Source organism: Talpa europaea, assembly GCF_964194135.1.
Source record: "Talpa europaea genome assembly, chromosome: X".
In the NCBI taxonomy this organism is placed as follows: Eukaryota; Metazoa; Chordata; class Mammalia; order Eulipotyphla; family Talpidae; genus Talpa; species Talpa europaea.
Genome location: NC_140081.1, coordinates 30,516,284 through 30,529,235, shown reverse-complemented (window position 1 = coordinate 30,529,235; position 12,952 = coordinate 30,516,284). Strand labels below are relative to the sequence as shown.

At 43.1% G+C, this 12,952-nt stretch overlaps 1 protein-coding gene across 2 annotated transcripts in view; it reads left to right on the top strand.

Annotated features, from left to right (window-relative positions):
- The window catches only part of SLC9A7 (solute carrier family 9 member A7), a gene marked incomplete at its 5' end in the record, with an annotated part of 131,496 nt that overhangs the window by 81,672 nt on the left and 36,872 nt on the right, over window positions 1–12,952 (top strand). Inside the window, 7 exons of one of the 2 annotated variants that reach the window (XM_084259148.1) lie at window positions 2,993–3,098; window positions 3,416–3,540; window positions 5,481–5,594; window positions 6,730–6,818; window positions 6,911–7,024; window positions 9,198–9,309; window positions 12,446–12,599. In XM_084259148.1, coding sequence (XP_084115274.1) covers window positions 2,993–3,098; window positions 3,416–3,540; window positions 5,481–5,594; window positions 6,730–6,818; window positions 6,911–7,024; window positions 9,198–9,309; window positions 12,446–12,599 — 814 coding nt within the window. Of the gene's footprint in view, window positions 1–2,992; window positions 3,099–3,415; window positions 3,558–5,480; window positions 5,595–6,729; window positions 6,819–6,910; window positions 7,025–9,197; window positions 9,310–12,445; window positions 12,600–12,952 lie in introns of both variants that reach the window. The other variant, XM_084259147.1, reaches the window with a different exon arrangement.

Below are 12,952 nucleotides of genomic sequence, written 5' to 3'. Positions count from 1 at the left end.
CCCAAATATCAGCCTGGCAGGGGAGGGTAACCACCAACAGCATAGAAACTTAGAGATCTGAAGAGCAGCTATGCAGAATGAAGCAGATGGGAGAAAAGAGGGCTGTTTGCTGATTCTTTTGGCATGGAACACAGATATTTCCCACCAGCATTCACACTCAGAATGAGGGCTTCCACTGGAAGGAAAGAACTTTGTGGGCAAATATGATAACAGTTAAAACTGGGAGGGAACTCTGCAGACTAATTTGTGTGAGTACAAGAATACTGGAGGAGGTCCTAGGCTGCCAGAGTGACCCAAGCTCTCAGAAAGGACCCAGTGAAGAGGTCTCTGGAAGGACAGAGCCACTCCCTATGAATGAACTACTAGAATCATGGACCCTGATTGACAGGGCATTGAAGGAGAAAGAAAGCGAAACTGACAGAGGAGGAAATCAGAGGAAATGGATCCAAAATGTATTGGACAAGTTGCTACATTCTGAGGCCATATTTTTCATACTTTAATGTGAGACCAGAAGAGGGAGCCCTAGAGTCATGAAACCAGGGCAGCTCTTCTGGGTCTTGTACCCACTACTCACCTTACTTGATAAAAGCCACAGAAATGGATTGAAGTGGAACTTCAGGAAAACATTGTATGAAAAAATTGGACTAAACCCTCTGAAAAATAAAGGTACAGATAAGGAAGTCATACCAAAAATAGAAGACCCAAAAGCAGATGAAAATGTATTCATATTTCAAAAAAAGCTATAGGAAATTGAGAAAATGATAGACATTATAAATGAACTACATACATCAGTATTGGAAAATTCAGAAATGAAAAAACTAAACACTGGTACACTATGACATGAGAGCCAACAGAAAGGAATGGAGGAGGAACGTACGTGGAGTAAGAGAGATGTAAAAAAAGTACTTAAAAATAAATTTTAAAATGGGAAGAACCAAACAGTAATGTTAGGGAAAATATGTGGATGATAGAACTATAAGGAAATGCATGGAAATGCTTACTATACAAGGTTAGTGGTTACTTTGGAGCAGAGGAAATGGTTTGAGATTGGGATGGAATGTAACAGGGCAGGGAGAGAGACTTCTGTTGGGGGCCAAGTTCCATTCCTTTAACTGGATGGTGGTTGTAAGAGTGCTTGGTTGGCTTATAATAACTCTCTAAGCTAAGTGTTTAGTGTAGTTTTCTAATTGAGTCAGTAATGCTTTGGGCTGCAGTAACAGAAAAGGCTGGCTAATACTAGCTTAAACAAGTAGCTGCTTATCTTGGCTAATGACCCCACGCTGATACCCCAGCTCATACCACAGTCAGGCATCAGTCTTTCTACTGCCCTGCAGTTGGGTTTGCGCACAAGATGGCTACACTTTATTCAATCTCTCCACCTTCTTCCAGGCAGGAAGAGGGTAGTACTCACAAGGGAAGCTAGGAAAGTGAGCTTTTAGTTTTTAGTCCTTATGGTAGAAAGTAAACAAAGTACAAAGTACGGGTGTGAGTATTAAGAAGTGTTAAGAGAGTACCCTGCTGTCTGCATGTATAAAGAGAGGGATGGGGGTTGAGAGAAACAGGGGTTGGGGGGGAGGAGGGAGAGAGAGGGAGAAAGTGGTTCTTAAGTGGGGGTGATTTTGCCCCCACCCAGAAGACATCTGGCTATGTCCTGGAGACGTTAGAGGGGGAGATGCAGTGCTACTGGTAACTTGTGGGTAGAAGCCAGGGATGCTGCTCAACACCCCACAAGGCACAGAACACCCTACAACAAAGAATTACCTGGGCCAAAATGTCAGTAGAGCCTAAGCTGAGAAATTCCAAAACCCTTTTAGGGGATCTGTGTGGTCAAAACTGATTTAGTAATAGTATTAATAAATGATTTGTTATTTTTTACTTTCATTCTCTCACAGTGTACAGCACAGTGGAGTTTTCTACAGTCTGTGTAGCATGTGATATTGACTTATCTGTTGATCGAATACAGAAACAGCTGTAAGACCCATGTCTTCCTTTAATCCAGGCGTTAAAAGAGATTTGAAAAACTGTAAAGCAAGGAATCTCTTCTCACTAATTTTTGTTTGTTTTGGAAATATATTTTTCATTAAAATAGGTTAACATAATGGGTTTATTAATACTTTTAAATGAATATATATTTCTTCTGTTTCACTTAATACAGTCAATATTGATAGCAATAACCCCAAAACTGAGCAAAGTGTTGTCATGTACATCATGTATACTCTGAGCAAAGTGTCATCTCATACAGTCTGTCATAAATGAAGACTCCCTCCATTTCACAGTTATTGTTATTTATTATAACCTGCATGCCCTGACCCTGTGCTGGTTTCTGGGAGCACAGTGGTCAACAAAATTGGATTTCTACCTTCAAAGAGTATGAGCGAGACACACAAATTGTGATTCTTTTTTTTTTTAAAGATTGATTGATTGATTGATTGATTGATTTATACATACATACATACATACATGCACTGGGTACAGTCAGAAGCGCGGGAGAGTGAGAGAATTCACCAGAGTCAGAGCGGGGAGCAGAGCAGGCAGGACCAAAGTACACTGCTGAGAGGAGCAGCGGGCGGCAGGAGAGGTCTGCTCGCCATATGGGACCCTTGCCCAGTGGCTGGGGATCGAACCGGCGCTGCAGAGGCTGCAGGCAGCTTCGCAACCCAGCACTCAACCGCTGCGCCACCGGGAAGGCCCTAATTGTGGTTCTTTTTAAGTTCTGTAATAGCAGTATTGTCAGTGTGAAGGGGAGATGACAGTGGTCAGTGCAGTGTTTTGCTGCAGTGCTGTTGCAAGCAAGTGTCATGACACCTCGTTCAGAGTAGGGAGATTGCCATTTTCGTTGCTGCCATACATGGACAATCCTTCCTTGACTCTCAGTGTCTCCCAAGCTGCTTGGTTCCATTGAAGACAGGAATTGCTTCCATAAATGTGTTATCAGTGGCTTAAGGTCAGAAACTCAAAAACTAATTTTACATGCTTCTGTCCCACTTTTCAGTGACTGTGCTGGCGATATTTAATGAGTTGCATGCAGATGTGGACCTGTATGCACTTCTCTTTGGAGAAAGTGTCCTAAATGATGCCGTTGCTATTGTGCTGTCCTCGTAAGTACATTTCTGTCTGGGAAAAGAGACTCCAGCTTCCTCAATGCCGGACTAAATTCAGAGGCTGTTTTTAAATTGTTAAATATTGAATTGCATGTTTTTATAAATGAGGTTTATCAACTTTGTTGATCGACTTATGTTGCTCTGTCTAGTCGGGAGCCATCAGAGCACGGGTGGCAGTATACCGAGGGGACTGTAGAGTAAATCAGCATGGGGAAGCTCAGCAGGCTTAGATACCTGTGCTTGGCAATACTTTTAGGTACCATGGGATAAAACCAGTACAGTCTTTAAAAACTCTGTTTCTTTTTAAACTCCAGGTCTATTGTCGCCTACCAGCCAGCAGGGCTGAACACACACGCCTTTGATGCTGCTGCCTTTTTTAAGTCAGTTGGCATTTTTCTTGGTATTTTTAGTGGCTCTTTTACCATGGGAGCTGTGACTGGTGTCGTGACAGCTCTAATATCCTTTTTATAGTTGTTGCCCTTGCTTGGGTATGATTATGTGCCTTTATATGTACAAAAGGAAAATTCTCAGTTCTTTCCCATCAGCATCTTAAATTGATTATTCCACTGGAGAGTGGGGTGGGGGGCTGCTGAAATAAATCCCATTAGTGAACATGACAGGTTCCTAGCCTAGCGTCTGAGAAGATATTTGGGGATGTAACTCTAGGCTAAATTCTGTCCTCCCCTTTGCAGTTTCTCTAGCTCCTTATAAACCAGCTGAAGATGGGAGTTTGGGGAAGACTCCCTTTTAGGGAGGTAGGACTCAGTGACAAGCTGGGAGGGGGCTGGGAAGCAGGGACTACCTCACAGGAGGTCAGGAGGAAGCAGTGTGGGAGGTACTTGAGGCCCAAGCTTGCTGCTGCTGCCAGCTGCTCAGGGCCATACAGGCTACAGTAGCCATAAGTAATCAGGGTCATCCATGGGAATTATGGCAGAGTGGCCTTTAGGCAACGGACTGCATAATGCTTAGTTAGAAACAAGCAAACAAGCACATAAGCACAGTGTGGAAGGAGCAGGCAACACCTTATCATATATTCTTTTTTTTTTTAAACAAGTTTTTTTTGTTGTTGTTTTGTTTTTAAAGATTTATTTATTTATTTATTTATACAAGCATTGGGTACAGTCAGAAGCATGGGAGGGTGAGAGAATTCACCAGAGCCAGAGCGGGGAGCAGAGCAGGCAGAAGGGCCGAAGTACACTGCTGAGGGGAGCAGCGGGCGGCAGGAGAGGTCTGCGCGCCATGTGGGACCCTCCGCTGGTGGCCGGGGAGCAGCCGGGGATCAAACCGGCGCTGCAGAGGCTGCGGGCAGCTTCGCAACCCAGCGCTCAACCACTGCACCACTGGGGAGGCCCTCATCATATATTCTTTTAGGAGCATTTAGATCACCACTGTCTAGTACAAACACAACAGAAGCTGCAAGTGCAAGCTATGTCATTTCAGCCTGAAATCAATAGAACATTCTTAACAAAACATTATACTAATTATTGAGATTTTTTACAGTTGAGTTTTACATTAAGTCTTTCAAGTATAGTATGCATTTGCTCCTATAGCACATCTCAATTCAGACTAGCCACCGTGGCTTGTTGCTGCTCAATTGAACAGTCCGGATTTAGGCTGCTTTCTTCATGGAGTTGTTTTTGACGCCCTGTGGAGTCAGAGTGCCCAGTGAACCGACTCCTTAGACGGTTCCATGATAGCCTCACAGGGAATAGCAGCGTTAGAAGGGAATCGCTGCTCCCAAAAGGTGACCTCAGCAACTTGTAGCTGTGCCTCCCCCGCCCCATCTTGTCTTCCCAGGCCTGCCTAAGGCACTGCAGCACCCTGGCACTCACCTCTCAGTCATGCCTGTAGGCCAAGACTTTGCCTCACAACCAGGGGCATTGCAAGAACCACAGAAAACCAGCTTCCAGTTCTTTAGAAAGCTTGATTTTTAAAAAGAGCTTTATTGAGGTAAAATTCACATATCATGAAATTCACCCATCTTTTAAGTATATCAATCATGTTGTTAATTTTTTAACTTGTAAAATAGATATAATAAAATTTTCCATTTTAAACATTTTTAAGTGTATAGCTCAGTAGCATTAAATACATTTATGGTGATATGTCCCCATCCCCACTTTATTTCCAGAACTTCTTTATCATCCCAGTGACTATGTAGCCACTAAACAATATCCTTCTTCCCCCACCCCACCCCCCAGTCCCTGGTACCTCTGTCCCACTGGAATCCTAAATTTTTATTACTTAAAAAAAAGGGAAAAAGTTTGGGGCCCAAAAGAAGAGTTAAAGAGAAAAGATAGCCCTGAGGAAGGGGGGTCCGGACTGAAAGAGTGTGCTTCTCGGTGATGTTGGTACTTGTTCCTGGAGACAGTTCCTTGACAGGGGCCGACGTGACCAAGTTCACCAAGCTGCACTGCTTCCCCCTGCTGGAGACAGCGCTCTTCTTCCTCATGTCCTGGAGCACCTTCCTCTTGGCGGAAGCCTGTGGGTTTACAGGTGGGTTTTCTCTGCTGTTGGGCCACCCTGAATGTGGCCGGCCCATGTGAGAGCTCGAGGGGAGGAACAAATTCTCAACTAGCAGCTGCGCAGAGTCGATCAACTACCCACGAAGTTTCCACAGGAGGCCTTCTGAGCAAAGCTGCAGCCTTATGAATAATCTAGTTTCCCAAAGCTGCATGTTTATGTAGGATAAAGTCTTATTGTTTCAAACTCAGTTGTATCTATGCGTGCTCATTCTCACAATGTAGATATTTAACTACAAAAGTTACTGAATAGATTAAAATATCTTCTGCAAACAGTAGCATTAACAAACAATATATATATACCCTTTTAAAGGTAATTTTACATCTGCTCAGATGGATGTGAACCCAGTTTTTCCTTGACTTGTCCTGGTCTGTTTAATCATTGTTTTTCACTACTGTGCTTTTATGGTGACAATTTCATGCATTATTGGTGTGAGTAATCGTGGTTTTTGTTGCTCACATTCTCTCAGTAAGAAAAAAACCCAAATGACTGAATGTTTCCATTAGAAAACTCAAATACAACTACTCTACATAACCTGGGTGGTTAGGAAGTCTTTTTATCATCTTTTTAGAATATAGCAACATATCTTTATATGTAGCATTATAAAATGCCCCAGGTCTGTCTGCTGTGGTTACCATTAACCAGCAATCTAGATCACCAGGGCTTGGAGAAGTAGAATTCTTAGTTAGTACTCAGGATCCATTTTGTCTGGAGCCCTAAACCATGTAAAAAGCATTGGTTTGAAATTAAATCCACTCATTCAAAGAAATGAGAGGAATATGACAAAAGCGTTTGATAGGCCCTCACAGTCTATGAGGGATTGAGTGCTAAAGGAAAAATACAAATGATAAATTCAGTCGGAATTTAGGGGGGTTAGGGAGAGAGCACCCTTAAAAGTGGAAAATGGGGACCATAGGGGATCTTGGCCTGGAACAAGTGCAGGACTGAAGGAAAGGAAGGCAGGGGTCACGGGGACAGTTGGAGCTTTTCGTAATAGGAAACTTCCAGGAGGTTGGATGTGCTGGGCTTGCCTACCTTAATTTTGTTTTATCAGGTCTTTTTCCCCTGCTTCTTTGTTCTCCATTGACTTTTAAAAATCTCTTGCCAGGTGTTGTAGCTGTCCTTTTCTGTGGAATCACACAAGCTCATTACACCTACAACAATCTGTCAGTGGAATCGAGAAGTCGAACCAAGCAGGTGAGAGAAAACCCTTAGTCCTCACAAGTTACCTGTTAATACAAAGTTGGACACCCACAAGTTTCATGTCTTCCTTTTCCCTTTCCATGCAGCTTTTTGAGGTGCTACACTTCCTGGCTGAGAACTTCATCTTCTCCTATATGGGCCTGGCACTGTTTACCTTCCAGAAGCATGTTTTCAGCCCTGTTTTCATTATTGGAGCTTTTGTATCCTTTTTTTTTTTTTTGATGCCACCATTTTCTACATGGAAAGCTACCACTTCTGGGGAAGCTCTAAGAATAAGAAGTTCTGTGTTGGGTGGGTAACCAGCCAGCCCAGGTTGATGGTATTTTTATGACGAGAAAAAGAAGCCATAAGTAGTTCATACAGCTAATGAATTTGATTTGCAAAGAATTGGCACTGATTCTAAGGTTGTCCTTTCTGCATTTTCTGTGTAAGATGGTCTTTCTGTTTCACTGGTGCTTAGCAGGTGGTGTTTGTTTTCTAAAGAACCCTTCTTAGCAGATCTAAATGTCATCAACGGTATCAGTCACCAGAATTATTTTTATTTCATTGTATGAATTACAACCCAGGAGTCCCAATTTGGAAGAATTGAAGGTTGTACCATTTGTGCTCTTGACCACACACTCTATGCAGGGAGCCCTGCCTTGTGCCACTCAGAGAAGCCTGCAGGCAGGGAGCACACTTCCTTTCACCCTACCTTCTCAGCTGCTGCCGATCATGTGTGGAGAAGAGTCCCCTCCCCCCTCAAAAAAAAGAGAGGAAGGACAAATAAAATGAGAAAGGAAAAATACTTGGTTTCTTGATTTGGTCCCATGGGGAGTGCAGTTTTTGGAAGGGAAATGCTATTTGGGTGGGCGGCTTCTCTCAAGAGAGGAAGGATGTGAATGTCCAGCAGTGGATTGACAGCAGAGGGTTTTGCTCACTTGACTTCAGATCCTACTGTTTTTGTTAAAGTGAACTTTTCTGGGGCATGGAACCATTGCGACCAGCTCTGCCTGTATATCAAAGAACTGAATCCTCTGTTGCTGGGCATTCACTTCTGCCTTTTCTGAGGCTTCACAGATACTCTTAGGTCTTAGGATGCTGGCAAAAAGGAGTAGGAATAAATCCATCATCACCAAGGCACTAGATAGTGATGGTGGCCTTGTGCCATGCCAGAATTCCTTCCAGTTACCTGCTTCAACTGGGGCCCATTTCCTGAATTTATACACTCAACAGACTAACAGCTAAAAATCTATGGGTTCAGTGTTTGTATTCTTGATTAAGAAAGCGCCTGCGTGTCATTTTGATTTGCATTCCTAGCACAGCATCCTGTGAGAGATAGTGAGAACTCAGCCCTTGTTTACAGATGAGGGCCCTGCCCCACTCTGTGAATCCCGGACGCTGCCCACTACTCGAGGGCCTCTGCCTGGCTTCTGGAATAGACTGTGCTTTACAAGTACTACCTGTTTCCTTCTGTTCAAAACAAAACAAAAAAAGGAAGGTAAAAAAATAAGAAGAAAAATAGTCAGTACTTCGCCCTGGAGAAGGCACAAGATAGTTCCGCCCTCGCTTCTGTCTGAAAACAGCTGCAGATCCGGCAGCTGGTGCTTTGCCTAAACGGAAGCACCCTGTTCCTCTGGCTCCCACGGTAGTTTCCTTCTGTGACCAGGGCAGTGCGCATCTCTCTGTTGGGCTCTGTTCTAAACTCAGCAATGACGAGTGACTGGTTTCCCTGAATTCTTCAGTTTCCACAGTGGAGTTCCTCTTCCACACTCCTCCTTTTATATTTCTTGCATCTCCTCAAGACATTTTAGCCACTGAAGGAAGAGAAATTTCCCCACATTGAGTCTTGTGTGGCCTATGAATGTGGCTTAGTGTCAAGTTTCCCTACCTCTTATTTGTAGGATCTTCCTGGTCATTTGAGCCCCTAATGTTTATTCCAACTGAAGCCTATACGTTCTTACCCAGCAGACTTTATAGTTTGAGTCGAGGGTTAGTCATTTTTTCTTCTTGTACCTTTTCTTCCCATTGAGCCCAGCACACTATTTGCTTCTTTCAACTCCCTAACCCCTGCATGATACCTTCTCTTATTCTAGACTCATTTTTAGCTCAGTGGGAGAGGTGGTCATGCCGGTTTAGTTAAATTCAGATATGACAACAGTGCACTAAACCATTAGGAATTCTGTGGGAGCCAGGAGTTGGGAATGTTGGCCAACTGAATGCCATTTGGTGCTGAGACTTGTTCAGAGGGAAGTTAGACAGCTTCTTCTGTGTGCAGCTGTCCTGGACAAAATGAGATCTCACAGCATTAGTAAAAGTCTCCGGTGAACCAGAGGCTGTGTGAAGGTGCTATTCTGGAAACCAGTTGTGCCCTTAACCTCCCCTGGTGGTCAGGTCGCCATCTTCCTGGGCAGAGCTGCGCATATCTACCCGCTCTCCTTCTTCCTCAACTTGGGCAGGAGACATAAGATTGGCTGGAATTTTCAACACATGATGATGTTTTCAGGTAAAAAAGTATAAATGTAAAGAAAATGAATTGTATTCAGTAGGCATTATGATTAAAATATAATCAATAAGGTTGGTAAAAAGACAGTTCAAGTGTCTGCAAAAATTCGAACATTTGTCTGTAAAATATTTGCATCTTTATTTCATCTCTACCAAACTGGGAACCTGGAGCCTTGTAAGTATTTGAAGTGCTTGGTTGTCTTCTAGTAAATGTTCACAACCCTTTATCTTCCAGATCTAAAATTAGAAGGAAAATAGGTCTTTTGTGAGAAATAACATCGGCTAAGTCACTCAACACCTCCCAGCTGCAGTGTTGTCTTTTGTAAAATAATAACATTGAACTTATTAGTTGAAGACCCCCCCCTAACTCTAACTCCTGGCAAAATAAATAAAATATACTCACATAAGAAAGGTGAACCTCAACCCCAGAAGCCATCAACTGTGGTAGTTGTGCTTGATTTACACTGTCTCCCTGATGCCTCCTCTTCGCTATAAAGCTGAGAAGTATGGAGAAGCCACTGAGGGGACAAAGGACAATGAAGAATTATGTGGAGATAAAGGAGAGAACAATTGTCTTGAGTAGCAACCTCCTCCTGATGGTGCAGTGAGAGTGGTGAGCAGTAGACAAGACCCAAGTAAGAGTACCTCTGCAGAGCAGGGCGGGAGGGGGGCGTGCAAAAAGCCACTGTGACCCCTGTCCTTTGTGGGGCACAGGGCAGGTCTGTACAAGAGGCAGAGTGAGTAGCTGCCCTTTTCTGCCACACGTTTTTAGGGGCCTCAGAGAGTCATACTGAAATCACACTAACAGATACTTCCCCACAAAGCAGTCCCTTTGCCTAGTACTTGTTTGCATCTGCGCTTAACCGTGCAGCCTGCTGGAGTGCTTTCCCTCCACTCTGCTGTGCCCAGAGTCCTCTCTTTATAAGCCTCAGTTCTAGGTTGTAGAGGATACAGAGACCAGCCTCCTTCAAGGAGCTCACAGTCCCCTGGACGGAGACAGGTGCACTAAGAGCTAACATTCTCTGGAGAGAGGGTGGAGAAGTGCACAAAAAGAGGTTTGGAATAAACATGGAGGAGAACCAGGGGCCATCCCCACATGGAGCACAGCCCTCGAACTGGGCTGGAAAGAAATGGAACTTGAGGAGGCAGCAGCCTGGAGAGGGAGGAAAGTGCTGTCGTGTGTGCCTTTCTCTGGGAAGGAAAGCAGCCTGGAATAATGCAAGAGGGTATGGTCAGAAAGGAAAATTCCTCTGAACTGGTGTGACCCTTTAGGCTCTATCAGAGTCATGAGTGGGCTGGTTAGAGTGGATTGTGGGGCCCCACTGCTGAGTGTGATTCTGAGGAAAGGGGGAGGGAGGACTTGCATTTCTGGTATGTTCTCAGCTACTGATGATTCTGCTAGTGGTTTGAGAACCACACACTGAGAACCACTGCTGTAGAGTCTAGTCCATGGAGAAGCTCTAATGCTGAGCCTAAGAGTTTGGGCCTTACTTACTCAAAGAGCAGCTGGAAAACATCAGATGTTTCTGAGGAGGCCAGTGACGTGATCCCCTTACTCATTAGGAAGATGCTGGTAGAAAAAAGACAAATTAGCGATGCTCTGTCATCTAGATAAACTATTTTCATTATCTTCTTCCCTAAAAGACTGAAAGTCTGTTTAAAGATACTGCTTATAAAAATTATTTTCAGTTGGGAGAAATACCAGAGGTCACACTTTCATACTGCTTACAATGTTTGCCTGATAAAATAAAGAAGACTAGACCACACATATCCCTCTCTTACCCCAAAGTCCTCTTCTTTGAGACAACATCCCTTTAAAGGCTTAAGTGCTGATCGATGACAGCCAGCCAGAGGGTGATGTAGGTGCGTGTAAATACTTAAGTAGGACAGATGAACAGAAATCAGTAACTTTGCTGTTTGACATTTATTGAGTCACTCTTCTCTAATGAATTGTAATGAACCTATTAGATTAATGAAATTGCAAAATTATTGGGAAGGTGGGAAAATGTCCAAACAGGGGCTGTAACTTTTCATTCCCTCATATAATACAATTGTACTCACAGGAAATAGGAGTTTATACTAAGTATATACTAAAGGCCATGGCATCAGTCTTTACTATAGAACAGATCATGAGCGTGGTATGAGGAAACCACAAAAGAGATTAAAAGATAAACTGTAAAACATTAAAATGTGGATGCTTACTCATAACAGCCGTTAATGCAGATGAGGGGTCTGCCAGCTACAGCCCCTGGGCCCAATCTGCTGCTGCCTGTTTTCATATACCTCGGGGGCTAAGAGTGGCTTTTATAGGTGAATATTTACAATCAGGGGACGCTGCTCTGAAACCTAAGTAAGTGAGATACCCTCCCTCCCCTCCCAGAATTACATTCTTTTTATTAGTAGACCGGTATCACAACAACGGTCCTCGGTTATGTTACTCTTGGGTTTTGTCAATGATGATTTGGTTTTTCTTCTTTTTTCTCTTTATTTTTGTTTCATTTAGTTCATTTGTTTTATTTTTCTCTTTTCTATTAGTGCCTATATAATAATGTTGACTTTGGCTCTTGGCCCACAAAATCTAAAATATGTAATACCTGGCCCTTTACAGAAAAAAGTTGCTAACCCCTACTGTAGATCAGATAATATTGTTACTTCTCAGTACAGCTCTCCCTTCTGCTAAGGAAATGGTGAACTGTTTTGTGGTCATGGTACACCAACACAGACACGCATGTCACACTCATCCCTCGCTTGTTTCTTAAGTTTATAATGATTGTAGTGTTTGAATCACAAACTTAGCTTATATTATTTCTTCTTTAAATTTCTTTTTTTCCTTTCTATTTTAGTTTATTTCATGTTACTATCAGGAGAAATGTTTCCATAATAAAAGAATGTTTTTACTGTAAAATATGCTCTAGAAAGTAGTGGTGAGTTTTTCTCAGTGCATTTGGCATTTTTAAAAAGAAGGTTTCAAAGAGAAGGAAATCATATTCCTTTAAGCTTCATCATTCTGAATAAAACCACTTCTCCCTCAGAGCATAAGTGGGTGCAGTTCATGATCCCTGAGTGTAGCAGTGGATTGGAGGACATGCTGTCACTTGTCCTTATAACGGGGAGATCTCCCCTTTTGGTCACTGCAGGCCTCCGCGGAGCAATGGCCTTTGCACTGGCCATCCGGGATACGGCATCCTATGCGCGCCAGATGATGTTCACCACCACCCTCCTCATCGTCTTCTTCACCGTCTGGATCATTGGTGGAGGCACGACTCCCATGTTGTCGTGGCTTAACATAAGGTCGGTTTGAAACCAAAGCCAACTTTGTGTCTAACCGTGTCACTGTCCCACACAGGGTGTGCTAGAGCTTAGTGTGTGGAAGGTTTTCTACAGTCTTTTGTTTGTTTGGGGAGAGGGATTAACAATAAAAATGATTCAGTATATAGAATTTTCTGGGAGAAAAAAATTGTCATTTACATTTTTGTTGATATAAAAACATGAGGAATTAGAAACACCTCAACTCTACAAGAGCAGTGACATTAGATCAAGAATTCAAAAAGTCTTAAACCTATAGGAGAGAGAATAGACATAACTGTCGGCAGTGTCATAACTGTGTCAATGTCACACCTAAGGACTTTAAAATAATTCATTGG